At 34.6% G+C, this 18988-nt stretch overlaps 1 protein-coding gene across 3 annotated transcripts in view; it reads right to left on the minus strand.

The window, feature by feature from the left end:
* Positions 1-6785: 6785 nt before the first annotated feature.
* Positions 6786-18988, minus strand: part of LOC138716152 (hemolymph lipopolysaccharide-binding protein-like) — a 22896-nt gene continuing 10693 nt past the window's right edge. For 2 of the 3 annotated variants that reach the window (XM_069848988.1, XM_069848996.1), the window contains exons 4-5: positions 18853-18988; positions 6786-7525 (exon numbers count right to left, since the gene is read on the minus strand). The exon at positions 18853-18988 is cut by the window's right edge and continues 125 nt beyond it. In XM_069848988.1, coding sequence (XP_069705089.1) covers positions 7368-7525; positions 18853-18988 — 294 coding nt within the window. In that variant the 3' untranslated portion in view covers positions 6786-7367. The remainder of the gene's footprint in view (positions 7526-18852) is intronic. The other variant, XM_069848980.1, reaches the window with a different exon arrangement.

Here is an 18988-nt window from a genome sequence, read left to right on the forward strand (position 1 = left end):
AGTCAGGAGATAAAGCAAGCTTTAGGGCTGTGAAACAGCTGTCCGTGTCCGTGTCTGAGAGTGTCCGTAAACGAGAGTTAAATTTATCATTATTTCTATATTATTTCAGTTGGGACATAAAAATCTGTCCGTATTTGAGGAGTGTCCGTATCTTGGGGGTGTCCGTAAGGAGAGGTTTCACTGTATAAAATTTTTCAATAGTAGGAAAAAACACATTTATTCATCCTATGGCAGCCATACATAGGGGATTGTGAATTCTTACATTTTCGAAAGAAAGAAATATAATTATATATAGGAGATTTATTATTTGCTGTATCACTATTTAAGTTATTTAATAGAGCGAAACTCTGAAAATCGATAAATATGTCACATAGGAGTTATTGCAGGAACGACGATGATATGCAAAATATATGACAAAAAAATTCGTGATTAAGTATAATATATACGTGATACATCTGAAACATAAAACAAACTTCTGGAGGAAAGACTCTCTAAATATATCTACATACGGGGCTTTCATTTCAAAACTTCCCACTCTAAATAACTAGTTAATTAAATGAGGGGCTTGGAACAAAAATCAGGTAAGTGACATTATTAAAAAAAAATGAGGTAAGTGCGCGTTGTGATAGCCCAAAAGGATGTTTCTTTGGGATAAAATCAGGTAAGTGATCACACTGTGCAGTGCTGCTACATGGGCATCATTTCACCAAACTAGTGTATAATATTTCACTGCATGTAGAACTTCAACTGTAATTTCCTCAAAACTAGGTTTATGTCACTTACCTGCATTTTGTTCTAAGCCCCTCAAATGGAATTCAATTTAAAAAAAAAAAAAAAAAACACACACACACAAAAAAAAAACAAAGAAAAACAACACGTAAATTTAGATATTGAGGGGGAAGCTTAATTGCATTTTAGATTTCACCTCCCACCCCCACCCACTCCAACTTTGAAATTTCAAATGGCATCCCTATATTTTTATACTTGAATATGAAAGAGCATTCAATTGTTTATTGAAGGCATTGCACAACTGGTACCTTCGTACTATGGAGTGTCTGCAACGCTCAAAAACATTGTCTCGAATAACATGTGCAGCTTCACCAACGCGAGCAACTAAGTCTTCTCCTGTGTCGATCGGTATATCATACACAAAACGTTTCACGTCTCCCCACAAAAAGAAATCCAGTGGAATTAGGTCTGGTGATCGAGGTGGCCACGGTAACGGCTCGCCCCTGCCAATCCAACAATCGGGGAATGTAGCATTTAGGTGGTTCCTGACATGACAATCAAAGTGTGGAGGGGCACCGTCATGCTGAAACCATATTCGTTCTCTGATGTTCAATGGGATATTTTTTAAAAGTTCTGGTATGACGTCATGTAGAAAAACAAAATAACTATCACCATGGAGACTGTGAGGCAAGAGATAAGGCCCTACAAGATAATCGTGCACAATTTCAGCCCACACATTTACGTAAAATCGGTGTTGATACCGACCCACAAATGTTTAAACATTGTAGGAATGCTGAGGCACGAGCATGGGTAGTAGAACACAAAAGTACTTAGGTGACGTAGCAAGTCTTTGATGACACCATGATGACCCTTTTAACTTGTTGCAGACACAGCAGTACAAACAGAACTAACCAGTGTGTTGTGACACGGAAGACAAACCATCTACCCTTCATTCCATCTAGCGGCAAAACGGCGCATCTGCTAAAGTTTTATCAACAGTAATCTCACTAGACGTTTTGATTTATCTAGAGAAAATCAAAACTCGAGTGGGGTTTAATTGACTATTACACGATTAGAAGAAAGTATATAAAGATTAGAAGTAACGAAGTACTCCAATACAATAAAATATTAATTGACTTACGAAAATACAACTGTCTTCAAATGTATTATTGTACCATCTCAACATTACAAATATTACGCTAGATGCATGCTAGATGGCAGTAGTGAGCAATGCCCTCTCGTCGAGAAGTTCTCGATCTATTATACACGATGGCAATGTTACTAGTCAAGAAGGCTTTGTTGATTCAGTTTCATTTTTATTAAAATGCAACATTCCATTCCACTGCTACCTACTACTAGTACTACTACTACTACTGCTACCTACTACTACTACTGCTACTGCTACCTACTACTACTACTACTACTACTGCTACCTACTACTACTACTACTACTACTACTACTACTACTACTACTGCTACCTACTACTACTACTACTGCTACTACTACTACTACTGCTGCTACCTACTACTACTACTACTACTACTACTACTACTACTACTACTAGGCCTACTACTCTTTACTCCATCATCTCTAGAAAAATTAATCCTCGTTTTTAAGACAAGTTTTATACCCTACGACTTAGAGTGATATAGCCCCCATGGATACACTGAAGGCAAATATGAGTCTCATTATCAACAGTAATCTCACTAGACGTTTTGATTTATCTAGAGAAAATCAAAACTTGAGTGGGAACGATTAGAAGAAAGTATATAAAGATTAGAAGTAACGAAGTACTCCAATACAATAAAATATTAATTGACTTACGAAAATACAACTGTCTTCAAATGTATTATTGTACCATCTCAACATTACAAATATTACGCTAGATGCATGCTAGATGGCAGTAGTGAGCAATCCTTCTCGTCGAGAAGTTCTCGATCTAAGATCTATACACGATGGCAACGTTACTAGTCAAGAAGGCTTTGTTGATTCAGTTTCATTCTTATTATTAAAACAGTTGCATTCCACTTCCATTATCCGAATCCCAGTAATCAACGTCACTTGACAGATGATTTTCAATAAATCTTAATATTAAACAATCTCTGATACGTGGCTATCCATAATATCATATAGCAGAAGCTATAACATAACCTAACTAATATACTGTACACAAGTGTTAGAAAAGTTTTAATTAACGACGATGACATAAAAAATAAACATGAATAATTTTAAAAGGAATAATTATTGAATGTACAATTTTCAAATTTGAATGTGGTTGGTGGTTCAATTGATGTTATATTGGACGTGTGCGTAATGGAAGTGGAACTCGTTGATTTAGGTCTACATGGTGTATTCAACTTATTCAGAATTTCCGAATGAATAATTTTAAAAGGAATAATTATTGAATTTCCAATTTTCAAATTTGAATATGGTTGGTGGTTCAATTGATGTTATATTGGACGTGTGCGTAATAGAAGTGGAACTCGTTGATTTAGGCCTACATGGTGTATTCAACTTATTCAGGATTTCTGAATGGTGCTCTTCATTTATTTGTAAATCGGATTTCAGAAGATGCATAGGTATGATGAGTGATTTTTATTAATTCTTGTTCTTGAATGCCAATGCGAGTCATATTGACGTCCAGACCAGCGCAGTTTCAAATGTTGGCAAACAAAGAAACAAATGCTAGGGACGCGATAAAATTGTGCGATAAGCAGCCATGATTGGTTGAAATACGTCCTTTCGTACCGTTTTATTGGTCAAAAGTAGTATGACGTAGTAAGAGTGTAATAGTCACTTAAAACAGATGTTTGTTTTTACCTGCTGTATCACCCCAGAAACGTTGTAAACGTTATTTTCAACACCCTGTATGTATATATATAGTGACGTTCAGTTCATTCACTCTGTTTGCTGTATCAGATTTTTGAATAATTCCACACCTGTTTACCTAGCTCCTCGCTTCACATTTTTAGCATCCCACCACAACCGTGATACACGTTCACAGCATAACAATGTTCTATCAATTCCATTCCATCAAACATCTCTCTACTCTGCTTCCTTCACAATACACACAGCTCGTTCCTGGAATTTCTTGTCACGGGAAATCAGGAGCAGTCGGAGTCTAAAATCTTTTAAGCACACTCTACTTAGAAATGTTTTTAATGAACAGAACTAGACTCTTGCGGAAGTCTCTAAATAGTCTTAAATGACCAAGTTGTTATTTTTTTCTCCTCTCTCTTCTTCTTTTTTTCTTTTCTTATTTTTATTATCTTAATATATTACTTAATCATTTGTATTTGCATGCCATTTAGTACGACTTTGCTAATCAACATTTTATGTCTTGTAACCCACATGTATTCTCCTATTAGTATATTAACTGTATAGTATATCTCAAGTGAATTAATCGTCGTATTTATGTCGAGCATTTTAGGTCTTATAAATTGTGTGTATATTCCCCTTATGTTATGTAACTGATTTTGATTATGTGTAATTTTCTACTTTATTTTATATATTATGTAACCGATCTTGACTATTTGTAATTTTATATCGTGGAACTGATCTTGACTATTGTAATTTTATATCATGTAACTGATCTTGACTATTGTAATTTTATATCATGTAACTGATCTTGACTATTGTAATTTTATATCATGTAACTGATTTTGACTATTGTAATTTTATATCATGTAACTGATCTTGACTATTGTAATTTTATATTACGTAACTGATCTTGACAATTTGTAATTTTATATCATGTAACCGATTTTGACTATTGTAATTTTATGTCATGTACCTGATCTTGACTATTGTAATTTTATATTATGTAACCGATCTTGACTATTTGTAATTTTATATCCTGTAACTGATCTTGACTATTGTAATTTTATATTATGTAACTGATCTTGACAATTTGTAATTTTATATCATGTAACCGATTTTGACTATTGTAATTTTATGTCATGTACCTGATCTTGACTATTGTAATTTTATATTATGTAACCGATCTTGACTATTTGTAATTTTATATCATGGAACTGATCTTGACTATTTGTAATTTTATATCATGGAACTGATCTTGACTATTAGTAATTTTATATCATGTAACTGATCTTGACTATTGTAATTTTATATCAAGTAACTGATCTTGACTATTTGTAATTTTATATCATGTAACTGATTTTGACTATTGTAATTTTATATTATGTAACCGATCTTGACTATTTGTAATTTTATATCATGGAACTGATCTTGACTATTGTAATTTTATATCATGTAACTGATCTTGACTATTGTAATTTTATATCATGTAACCGATCTTGACTATTTGTAATTTTATATCATGGAACTGATCTTGACTATTTGTAATTTTATATCATGTAACTGATCTTGACTATTTGTAATTTTATATCATGTAACTGATCTTGACTATTGTAATTTTATATCATGTAACTGATCTTGACTATTTGTAATTTTATATCATGTAACTGATCTTGACTATTTGTAATTTTATATCATGTAACTGATCTTGACTATTGTAATTTTATATCATGTAACTGATCTTGACTATTTGTAATTTTATATCATGGAACTGATCTTGACAATTGTAATTTTATATCATGTAACTGATCTTGACTATTGTAATTTTATGTCATGTAACTGATCTTGACTATTGTAATTTTATATCATGTAACTGATCTTGACTATTTGTAATTTTATATCATGTAACTGATCTTGACTATTTGTAATTTATATCATGTAACTGATCTTGACTATTGTAATTTTATATCATGTAACTGATCTTGACTATTTGTAATTTTATATCATGGAACTGATCTTGACTATTGTAATTTTATATCATGTAACTGATCTTGACTATTGTAATTTTATATCATGTAACTGATCTTGACTATTGTAATTTTATATCATGTAACTGATCTTGACTATTTGTAATTTTATATCATGGAACTGTTCTTGACTATTGTAATTTTATATTATGTAACCGATCTTGACTATTTGTAATTTTATATCATGGAACTGTTCTTGACTATTGTAATTTTATATCATGTAACTGATCTTGACTATTGTAATTTTATATCATGTAACCGATCTTGACTATTTGTAATTTTATATCATGGAACTGTTCTTGACTATTTGTAATTTTATATCATGGAACTGATCTTGACTATTGTAATTTTATATCATGTAACTGATCTTGACTATTTGTAATTTTATATCATGTAACTGATCTTGACTATTTGTAATTTTATATCATGTAACTGATCTTGACTATTATAATTTTATATCATGTAACTGATCTTGACTATTTGTAATTTTATATCATGTAAGTGATCTTGACTATTTGTAATTTTATATCATGTAACTGATCTTGACTATTGTAATTTTATATCATGTAACTGATCTTGACTATTGTAATTTTATATCATGTAACTGATCTTGACTATTTGTAATTTTATATCATGTAACTGATCTTGACTATTTGTAATTTTATATCATGTAACTGATCTTGACTATTGTAATTTTATATCATGTAACTGATCTTGACTATTTGTAATTTTCTACTAGCCTATATTTTATGTAATTTCTAAGGTATTTTCTTTTGTGTTGTTTTGTAATCTAATTTTCTATTTCATGTATATTATTGAAACCTGGTTTAGTGGAAGAGAAGGCCCCATGGCCTTAACTCTGCCAGGCAAAATAAAACCTGCTACTATTACTACTGCTACTATTACTACTAATACTACTACTTCTACTACTACTACTACTACTACTACTACTTCTACCTCATATATAATAGAAAAAAAAATGCAATGAGAAGACGTAAATAAGAAAAACAAATGAAAGTAATTACAAATAGCCCTACAAATAAAAACACAAATGCAAAAGAGAGGATGAGAAAAAAATACAAGTACAAAGATAAAATCACAATAGGTATAGATCCAGAAGCAAAATTTGGGCTACCTAATTTTACTAAGTTCCAGATATAACGTATTGCGCATGTGCAATAAACAAGAGCACCTAAATGTATGCTACTTTTGGACAGTCTTGCGAAGCTTGTTGCCTAGATAGAGAAGGACTGCCCATTTTTTTTTATTCCGTATCTGTATAAGAAAGTACATTATGAATTGTATAGGACTGTGACCTACCTGATACCCTCTTTGTTGTTATCTGTACTGTTATCTCGAGTTTTCAACTAGTCTCGTGCTGGTATCAGGAAATTGGCTGCCTACACTATACCTTTAGGTGCAGTGTTCACTCATAAACAATTTGTTTCTTAATGTTCAAAATTTTGTTGTAATTTTTTTATAAGTACCTTTAACTATTTATTATTTTCAAGAATTTTAACTGAAAAATCTACAAAATTCACCTGTTAATACATTGATGACATTGAATTTCTTCCACCAAAAATTCCATAAGAAGATATTCCACCTAAAAACGCCACAAAATGATACATATTGAAATTAAAAGCGTTACAAAATGCTAAATATGATTTCTAAAGTGCTAAATTTTCTATTTTAAGTTTTCAAAATCTGCAATCTCTAGGAATCACTTAATTTTCACAAGCTCATTTTTTCAGATAGATCCACAGTTATAATCACAACGATGTTAGTCGAATTCCTCACAATGTGTTCTCACAGAGGAATGGATATTCTTGATCACAAGTTGCATCAGCCAAGTCACCACTGTCCACGTGCAAAACCATACAGTTCTGTTTCGTACCTCCATTCGGTTCGTTGCGACCCCATTTGTAATACCCCGTCTTTTCTAAAGGCTGGTCTGGAAAAGATAACAAGCCGCCACTTCATGAGAAAGTCTGTACTTTTTATTAAATTATACCTATACTAGTGGCTTGTGCAGCAAATGCTGCAAACTAAGTTCATTAGACGTTCAAATAAACATTTTTCAGAGTTATTTTCAATGAAGAATACCAGACATTAGGAAAGTTATTTGCTTCCATAACAATGAAAAATACTCTCTCTCGAGCCAATACTGAAGAGAACCACACATATAAATATCTACACCACACCGCCATTAAATATATGAAAAAGACCCAACCCCACTTGATTAATAACTATAAAAATATTTGATTTTTGATAATATTATTATCTTACGTAAGTTTTATAGCTTTCAGTAGCATATACTACATAGCCGCCACTCAGTAAAATATAGAAATCAAAATCTAATTTAAGTTATTCTCTAAATCTACTTATATAACCCCAAAACGTTTCACTTTCATATCATCAATACAGCATTAATATGTATAATTAATGAAAAATAGTCACATCACGGCATTAACTACAAGAATATTTCATTTGTAATGGTAATAATGTCATCAAACCACCTCAAGTTTTGTAGTTTTTAATATCCAATACACAGCTGTACTCAGAAAATTCACACCACAGAATCGAACCTGTAAATTATTTTTAGTAAGTTAAGTTTTTAATAGCCAATTTAATTTGAGATCTAAATATGTCAGCATTCTTGCAGATCATGGCCTACGTGTAATATTGTTTACTGTAGTGTGTGTTTTGTTTTATTCTGAAATGCAATATGGCCGACTTGATGCTCGCTTCGCTTCTCCTGAATGCAATTAGCTAGTTCTCAAAACTGACGACAGATGGATTTTGGAAAATAGGAAAATTATGTAGGAAAATTGACATTTCACTGAAAACTACTATTTTTCCGAAAAACTTTGGGTTCCAAGCTTCAAAATGAGGGGCCATTTATTAAAATCCGTTCAGCCGTTTTCCCGTAATTTCCATTACCAGTTCAAATTATATATATAGATTCTTACGTATTTGTTGTTTGGGAAACTATATTGTTGTCGTAGCATCGCCATGGAGATTCGTGGCAATGCGTGCTACTATGGCCCTCGCAGGCAGTGTTGCCAACTCGATTCTTAAAAACTCGCTATGAAACAGAGCAAAAACCGCTAAATTGCTATACTGCCAATGTAAAATTAAATTATTTTCCCGCTGAGAGTGCTAAAAAAAACCCTAAATTCCTATCAACTTCTTATTGAGTTCTGGCTGATATGTATCATTTATTATCAGGCAGTACATCTCACTTGGCGATATCTGTCAGAGGAAGAACAACAATTGTTTGTATGCATTTGAAGTCTGACTAGTGTAATACTCGTATGTAGCTAATCGGAGATGTATGCAATGGAGGGGGAATGGAACTGGCCACCCTATCCCATTACCTCCTGGCCTAGTTGCCTCATAAGTGTGCCTTGTTGGTGCCACTTGTGGCATTCAGACCTGTCTTCGGACAGTTGATTGAACAACAACAACAACAACAACAACAACAACAACAACAACAACAACAACAACAACAACAACAAATTCCTATATCAGCAATACAAATTTAATAAATTTTACACGCTAAACTAACACAGAAAAACGCCAGATCTGGCGAGAAAAGCGCTGAATTGGCAACACTGCTCGCAAGTTTGTCGTTAAGGATCCCCACTCCTCCGGTTAAACCGGAAGTAGAAGAAATTCGGTAATACCATTATTGAGTTCTTAGTATATGGTTATCCTCACATACCAAGTTTCATGTCACTGAACCGTAGACTATGCTTCAAAAGTTATTTAGTTGGTGCGGGACTTTTAACTAACCCTGTATATTCTGCACTAATGTTAAAATATGTAAAATTATGTAATAAGTTGTGAAATATGTAATACACAAGGATACAAGGTGGGACAAAAGTCGTTTTCTCTAGGCTTCGCACTTGTACACATATACGGATGTCACAACTTGAATAAAAAAAATAGCTGGTGTAATAAGTGGTGCGATGACAACCATATTCGTGCGTCAACTGTTTTTCCGATGTCATGCCTTCAGAACAGCCCTCGTTTTGCCGATATGCAGTTGATATGGCAACAGGATGGAGCACGATCTCATTTTTGTGTAGGAGTGAGGGACTTCTTTTTTTTTTAGTTGGTTATTTAACGACGCTGTATCAACTACTAGGTTATTTAGCGTCGATGAGATTGGTGATAGCGAGATGGTATTTGGCGAGATGAGGCCGAGGATTCACCATAGATTACCTAACATTCACCTTGCGGTTGGGGAAAACCTCGGAAAAACCCCAACCAGGTAATCAGCCCAATCGGGGATCGAACCCGCGCCCGAGCGTAACTTCAGACCGGCAGGCAAGCGCCTTAACCGACTGAGCCATGCTGGTGGCTTGGGACTTCTTAAACCAGCAATTCCATGAATGGATTGGTCGTCGTGGCACAACAGAATGGCCACCCAGATCATGCGGCCTGACGCCATGTCATTTTTAACTGGTGAGTATCCTGAAAAATGATGTTTTTGCTCAGAAACCACAAGATCTGCATCACTTGGGCCTCATTATCGAACAGTCATTCGTAAAAATCGATTAAATGCGTGAGTTACGTTCTGCCATCTGTAAATCAATGTCTAAATGTTGTGAATTGTATATCGAGAAACCGGGCCTCCATTTTGAACAAAATCTGTAAAGAAATGTATAGTCAAATGTAAATTGAATGTAATTAAATGTAAGGAAGTGTTTGGGGAAAGCGATTTTTGACGCACCTTGTATTAAGCTTATACCAAATAATATTTTAAAAAATGTATAATAAAATTTATGGACAACATACCTATATGTAAGATTGCCAGATATCCCGTCGTTACCTAGTAACTATTTTCTACTCGGCCTAAATAATAATTACATTAAATTTAAATTAATTTTTTAACAACCTAGGTTTGCACATTGAAAAAAAAAAAACGAATATTTTGGCAAGTGTAAAGTTTGTGACAGCGAATTCAGTTTTGAATATAATATTTCTAAACATTTAAAAAGAGATGTTCATCAGAAATGCATGGCACAGAGAATGGAAAAAAAGTTTGTTGAAAATGCTGAAGTACAGTGATAAATATGTACAGTATACAGGGTGATTCACGCGGAAAGATAAACAATTTGGGATGTGAATTCTGAAGTCATTCTGAGTAAAAAAGTTCATATGAACATAGGTCCGTTTTCGAGCGATGGCGGAGCTAGATGCATTTTTTTGGTAAAACGTCTCGCCCTAATGTGAATCAGACGTTATCATATACTGCTGACGTAAGATGTGAGACAAGGTCACGGATCGCAATGAAAGACGTAACATTGGTATGTATGGAATGGAAAAAATGTGTGGTCAAGAAAAAAAGAAGCTTGTCCGTTGATTGAGTGTAAGCAATGTAAGCTAGGCTGTAAAGTGTGTCATGTAGTAGGCCTAACTACATTAGAGGCATTAAAAAAGACTGTATTTCTGTATCTAACGAATGGCGCTCATATTCAGTAAATTACTACGGATCGAATAAATCAGATCAGATCAGCTCAGCTTGTCACTACGAAAAAAATCATTGAACACAAGAAATCCAGTGCTGCTGGCCTCACGCCTACATGCTGAAGCAGAGGTGGACGATCATCCAACCAGAATGGAGGTATCGTGTGGTTAGCACGATGATCCCCCCAGCCGTTATAGCTGGTATTCGCAACCGGATTTCGCTACCTATCGTAGCTCCCAAAGTGCATCACGATGCTGGGTGGGCACCGGTCCCATACACTGGCCGAAATTTCATGAGAAAATTTTTTCCCCCATGAGGACTCGAACCAGCGCGCATTCCGTAACGCGAGTTCTAGGCGGGATGCCTTACACCATGACGCCACGGCGCGGGACGCTTATAATATAGCACAAAAAATTATTCATAGGCCTATGTCTGAAAAGCAATCAATTGAAAATGTTGGCGAATAAACGAGTGCAGCCCACCGTGAAGCAACAAAAGAGAAATTTATATCAGCTTATTAATTACATTGCGCAGAATGATCACCCTTACAGTGACCATTTCTGTTTACTTGAGCTTCAGAAGCTAAATGCAGTAGATATTGATTGGTCTTGCCTTGCATTCTCCTTAGAGTCTTACTTTATGGCATTTCTTTCGTTGTCTTTTTTTTTTGCATCCAAACCTTCCCCTTCCCCAAAAGTTAAACTGCTCTTTTTCCTCTAATTATGTTGCAAAAACGTATAATCAAAATTTGTTTGAAAAGGCGACTGGATTATCCAACAAATTTGATCCATTCCGAATTGAATGTTTTTAGAATTGACCAAATTTATAAATACACTTTAATGAAATTCTACCATAAAAATAGAACGAAATTTGTAGCTCAGCCACATGCTCATAATACGAGACGAAATGAAATTCTTAAATTAGTTGAACCTAAATGTTTCACATCTGCTGCTTTACTACACAGTACAAATTATGGTCCACGTCTATATAATTCGATAATAAAATTTCATCCAGAATTGACTACTTTAAGCAATGAAATTTTCAGATCCAGAATTAAAAAATTTATATGACAGACTTCCCTGTATATATATTATGTACCATGTATTGTAAAACAAGTTTATTTCTATCCTAAGTGTATTTTTCTATTTTATCTTGGTTACTATATCAACATGACCTGTACTAATTATACTACTAATAATAATCTATATACGGTATATAATTTGAACTGGTAATGGAAATTACGGGAAAACGGCTGAACGGATTTTAATGAGAGACCCCTCATTTTCATGCCTGGAATCCAAAGTTTTTCGGAAAAGTAGTAGTTTTCAGTGAAATGTTAATTTTCCTACATAATTTTCCTATTTTCCAAAATCCATCTGTTGTCAGTTTTGAGAACTAAGTTTATTCAATCACGGCCGACTTGATTGAATTTCAGAACAAAACACACACTACAATAAACAATAGGCTATTACACGAAGGCCATGACCTGCAGGATTGCCGACATATTTAGAGCTCAATTCAATTTGTTATTAAAAACTGATTATGCATTGTATAATTTTCTGAGTACAGCTGTATATTGGATATTCAAATCTACGACACTTGAGGTGGTTTGATGACATTATTACCATTAGAAATTAAATATTATTATACCGGTAGTTAATATCATGATGCATCTATTTTTCATTAATTGTACATAATATTGATGCTATATTGATGACATGAAAGTGAAACGTTTTGAGGTTATGTAAGTAAATGTAGAGAATGTCTTAATTTATATCTTCATTTCTATAATTTACTGAGTGGCTGCTATATATAACTACACAACTTAAGTAAGATAATAATATTGTTATTAAAAATCAAATATTTTTATACTTATTAAACCAGTAGGGTTGGGTCTTTTTCATATACTTAATGGCGGTGTAGTGTAGATATTGATATGTGTCATTGTCTTCAGTATTGGCTCGAGAGAGCGCAAAAATTACAGTTCCTAAGGAAAGAGCAAAAGGTATTACTTACTGATAAAATAAGAGACCTACAAAATTTTCTGGTCTCCAGATCATTTCAGCAAGACCTCTTAGTAGGATGATAAAATGATTTTACGCTCTACATTTCAAGTTCTACATGCAGCAGCTATACGAAAATGCTATTGTTCGAAAGCTTAGCAAACCTGACATTTTTTTAACTTTTTCCTACAATCCACAATGACCTGAAATAGCTACTGCTATCGTCCTGACATTGATACTTGCGTTTTGGCATTGAAACTCAAAAACTGAAGTTGGATAGGTTCAAGAAAAAGCATTTGACCTAAAAAATCCATTCAGAGGAGTATGTTTCATTATTATGGAAGCAAATAACTATAAAAAAGACAAGTATTCTTCATTGAAAATAAATCTGAAAAATTTTTATTTGAACGTCTAACGAATTTAGTTTGCAGCAGTATTTGCTGCACAAGCCACTAGTTTAATATTAATCCATCAATCTAAACATCGTCTCTTTTTTCACTCAGTTATTATTAGTATTATTATTTACTAATTTTATTACAATCTTTATGGGAGCTTTTTTCTTAAGTATTTTGTCTACAAAGTATGTGTATCTATGTAACGGAACTGTCCCCGAACACGAGCTTTGCTCTTTCGGGTATTTTAATGTAACGTTTTTATGTATATGTTATTATTAAATAAATAAAATAAATAAATAAAAATAAATAAAGAGCTCCGGCACTGTAAAGTTTGGGACTACAACCCTGGAAATAACATCACATTTGTAATGATGTGCAGTTTGACATGACGGCCTATTATGGGAAATCATTTCATAATGTTAACTTTACAAAATAACGTGGCTAAAGAGAAAGACAGAATCGGAGCCACGTGCTTATCTTTGTCTGTCATGGCCGTCGTGATAATCGCATAATAGGCCTATACTAAATACTAGGCCTACATGCACAAAGTCCTAAAAGAACAAAAGAATTGCTATATTGAACTCATGATAAACGTGCATTTATATATGAAGACCACACGGGAAAAACGAGGTAAGTCACCATTTCTGCGAAATTGAGATATTGCATTCGCTATTTGTGTTCCCCAAGGTCTAATTTATCATTCCATAGCAAGTACATGTTGAAAATGAGGTTAGCCAATTGTATAACTGACATTAAGGAAACAGTGTACAGCAAAAGAATTAGGTAAGTCACCTTAGAACCTAACAAGCATGAGGTAATATCGCCGCGCTCTCATGGTTAACATTCGGCAGGTCTTTGAAATTTAATTGTATTATTGTTTTCAATTTCTTATGTCGCCGCTCAAATCACTCGCTTCAATTTCAATATTGCAACCAATAAGCTGCTTCCATTATTAAATGACACCTTACTTACTTGCTTGCTTACTTACTTACTCACTGGCTTTTAAGGAACCCGGAGGTTCATTGCCGCCCTCACATAAGCCCACCATCGGTCCCTATCCTAAGTAAGATTAATCCAGTCTCTATCATCATATCCCACCTCCCTCAAATCCATTTTAATATTACCTTCCCATCTACATCTCGGCCTTCCTGAAGGTCTTTTTTCCTCCGGCCTCCCAACTAACACTCTATATGCATTTCTAGATTCGCCCATACCTGCTACATGCCCTGCCCATCTCAAACGTCTGGATTTAATGTTCCTAATTATGTCAGGTGAAGAATACAATACGTGCAGTTCTGCGTTGTGTAACTTTCTCCATTCTCCTGTAACTTCATCCCTCTTAGCCCCAAATATTTTCCTAAGCACCTTATTCTCAAACACCCTTAACCTATGTTCCTCTCTCAAAGTGAGAGTCCAAGTTTCACAACCATAAAGAACAACCGGTAATATAACTGTTTTATAAATTCTAACTTTCAGAATTTTTGACAGCAGACTGGATGATAAAAGCTTTTCAACCGAATAATAACAGACATTTCCCTTTTATTCTATGTTTAATTTCCTCCCGAGTATCATTTATATTTGTTACTGTTGCTCCAAGATATTTGAACTTCTCCACGTCTTCAAAAGATAAATCTCCAATTTTTATATTTCCATTTCGTACAATATTCTGGTCACGAGACATAATCATATACTTTGTCTTTTCGGGATTTACTTCCAAACTTATCTCTTTACTTGCTTTAAGTAAAATTCCCGTGTTTTCCCTAAACGTTTGTGGATTTTCTCCTAACATATTCACGTCATCCGCATAGACAAGAAGCTGATGTAACCCGTTCAATTCCAAACCCTGTCTGTTATCCTGGACTTTCCTAATGGCATACTCTAGAGCAAAGTTAAAAAGTAAAGGTGATAGTGCATCTCCCTGCTTTACCCCGCAGTGAATTGGGAAAGCATCAGATAGAAATTGACGTATACGGACTCTGCTGTATGTTTCACTGAGACACATTTTACTTAATCGAACTAGTTTCTTGGGAATACCAAATTCAATAAGAATATCATATAATATTTCCCTATTAACCGAGTCATATGCCTTTTTGAAATCTATGCATAACTGATGTACTGTACCCTTATACTCCCATTTTTTCTCCATTATCTGTCGAATACAAAAAATCTGATCAATAGTCGATCTATTACGCCTAAAACCGCACTGATGATCCCCAATAATTTCATCTACGTACGGAGTTAATCTTCTCAAAAGAATATTGGACTAAATTTTGTACGACGTCAACAAAAGTGATATTCCTCGAAAGTTGCCACAGTTGGTTTTGTCCCCCTTCTTAAAAATAGGTACAATTATGGACTCCTTCCATAATAATAATAATAATAATAATAATAATAATAATAATAATAACAGCCATTTAACAATATAACAAACTAGTGCTTATTCTTATCGAGGTAGTAGACGTGACAACGTGACGCTTAGAGTGAAACTTACAGAGCAACAATCGGTCGGCAAAATTATGTTTTAAAAGCACATCGCACGTTATTGTATGATGCCGACATGTTAAGCATGAGGCCGCGGCGATAATAAGTCAACGCAATGGTTTCTGCAATGACGTGTTATTAGTTACTACAGTGTGTACCTGCAACAATGAATTAGTAGCATTCTTGGCAATTCTGCTAACAGAATTATAGTTGTTGGTTATAGTTGTCGCTCTAATTTCCGGCAGCCAATCGCGTTGCAGGTCGGCTACATTTAAACGTGTGCGTCTTGTGATTCGCTTACGAAGAAGTTATTCATTTCTTAAGGCTCGATAAATACTCAATATAATCGCCCGCCATTTTGGCTCTTTCGTTGGCGTTCGCAGAAAGCACACGAAGACGTTATTTGCCGCTCAATTATTTGCTGAATTACAGTGTGTTTGATTTATTATCATAGGAGCTACGACATGATAATGTTTAACGGTGTGGCAAATAGATTCTTCGTATGGTAGCTCGGGAACGAAAGAACAAAAATGGCGAACGATACTACCTACCTAGACTTTATAGAGCCTTCACTTCGTAAGACGTAAGCAAAGAGGTGGAGTCACGCCGGAAGTAACAGCGTCGCGACTATAATGTTAAAATCATGTGGAAGAAAGAGGAAATCATACGGAAGAATTGAGGAGTCGGCCTGGGTAGTGTAGTCGGTATAGCGCTGGCTTCTGTGCTCGAGGTTGCGGGTTCGACTCCGGCACAGATCGATGGCATTTAAGTTTGCTTAAATGCGACATGCTCATATCAGTAGATTTACCGGCATGTAAAAGAACTCCTGCGGGACAAAACTGATTGATTGATTTTGAGGACTTCTCTGAAATCCTACTCTAATTTCTTCAATCTTTTCTCCTGAGACACGTCAACGAGAACCTCCGGATTTTTTGTTCACATTTCCAGGAGCCAGAGACTTCTCACACCATGCCTTAATGGTTTTCCCATCAGGTGCATTTCCTGCATAGACTATTCTCTCCGGTAATTTCTCTGCACTGTAATTATTGATTTCATCTCTGCATACCAGAAAACAATTTGTGCGCGTTGCTGCGGAGTCGCCATTTTGTTTTATGCCATTGTAGCCCAACATGTGACACATGAATTAACTTCAAACAAATTAAATAACAAACAATTCTCTGAGTTTCTCTTTCTTTTAATACCAGTCTCATTTCATAATTCCGCATACTTCGTTAGCAATGATTAATAATTAAAATGTGGGATGTTTGAAAGGGACACAGTCTATACTAAAATAGACTTCACTATAATAAGTAGAATAAGGGCTATTCCATATGAAATCGATCATTAAAAAACCTCGCATTTTTTATACTCTAATTTTTTCCCTTTTTATACAAGGTACTGAGGTGAGTGCATTTTCAAAAATATACTATCGAAAGTCAAACGGTTTTCGTACTATTGAGCGACAATTTAGCGTATTTTATAAAAACAAGCCTCTTTCAGCGCTCAGAACTCTGGAACCATTTACTGCAGAACATTGAACGGGAGCTCATTTTGAAGCTGACATTTGGTAGGTTATGTTAAGAAGTAATCCTTTTTATTGTATACAGAGAGACAGATAATCTGATTTTACTTACTTTTAGGCTTTTTGACAATTTGTAAAAATGTAAAAAAAATATTGAGAAAAAACCTTGCATTATTAAGAGGGATTCGGCATTGTTTGGTTAGTGTCACGGCAATAAGTTTCGATGGTATTAAATAGATTATTGTCACACGCCTGGACTTGAACGGCGCAGTACCGCACGCACAGGCCGAGAGCTGAAGATAAGCGAGCGTTGGGCGTCATTTTACTCCTGTGTTTATGAAAACCTGTGATAAAGCTAGCACAGCCATGAGTGCTAGACGACACATCACATGTTTATGTCTACTGGCCTTGCTTGCCTCGGCTAGCTCCCGCCTCACAGATGGTTAGTTCACGCGCGTACTATTTATTTTCTTTATTTGATATTTTCAATACTTTCTTATCTTTTATTTTATTTTTTTATTGGGTTATTTTACGACGCTGTATCAATATCTAGGTTATTTAGCGTCTGAATGATATGAAGGAGATAATGCCGGTGAAATGAGTCCGGAGTCCAGCACCGAAAGTTACCCAGCATTTGCTCATATTGGGTTGAGGGAAAACCCCGGAAAAAACCTCAACCAGGTAACTTGTCCCGACCGGGATTCGAACCCGGGCCACCTGGTTTCGCAGCCAGACGCGCTGACCGTTACTCCACAGGTGTGGACAATACTTTCTTATCAACGTGCCATCAGTAAAAAATATGTGTTTATTTGTACTTTCAATGCGGAATCTAACTATATATTTTTAAATTATTTTTTCCTTGGCAAAGGCGTCTTAATGAGAAAAAAATCTAAATTTCTCCATTTCCATAAAAAGTAAAAAAACCTGTTTATATGTCAATATAAACTTTAATTTCTCAGCATCAAAATAAACCATGATTTTGATCATTGGGTGAAAGGGTTTCGGAGCTACAACAGTTTAAATTTGCTAATTTTATGAAAATACGATAAATTTAAATATTTTAAATTTAAATACTATCAAGTTCTGATGCCTCAGACTTTGCACAAAGCATTCTATCGTAGTTCTCTACGTACAAAAAAAGTTTTATTGTATTTAGAAATTGTAAGGTCAATTTTCTCTATATTTCGGTCGATTTGAGATGGAATAGTTCATAAGAAATAGTAGAATGGAACAATTGAAGCTTAAATTTTCGTATTCATATGTTACACACGTACAATAAAATTAAACGAACAAACTAAATAGAACGTAAGTGTAATATGTGGGGTTAAAAATACCCTCAAATAACTCTTTGCATTAGGTCTACATTAAAAAATACCATACATCGTTGCCGATAAAACTCACCGAATATGGTTTCCCAGTGTTTTTCAATCCTTGCATCAGTGAGACCAAGGAATATGTATGCTTTCCTCCAGTCGCTCACCAGCTTCGGCAGTCTGTTCCACATCTCCTTCACGTAGTGGGCTTCGATTTGCGAATT

This window comes from Periplaneta americana, chromosome 2 (genome assembly GCF_040183065.1).
Source record: "Periplaneta americana isolate PAMFEO1 chromosome 2, P.americana_PAMFEO1_priV1, whole genome shotgun sequence".
In the NCBI taxonomy this organism is placed as follows: domain Eukaryota; kingdom Metazoa; phylum Arthropoda; class Insecta; order Blattodea; family Blattidae; genus Periplaneta; species Periplaneta americana.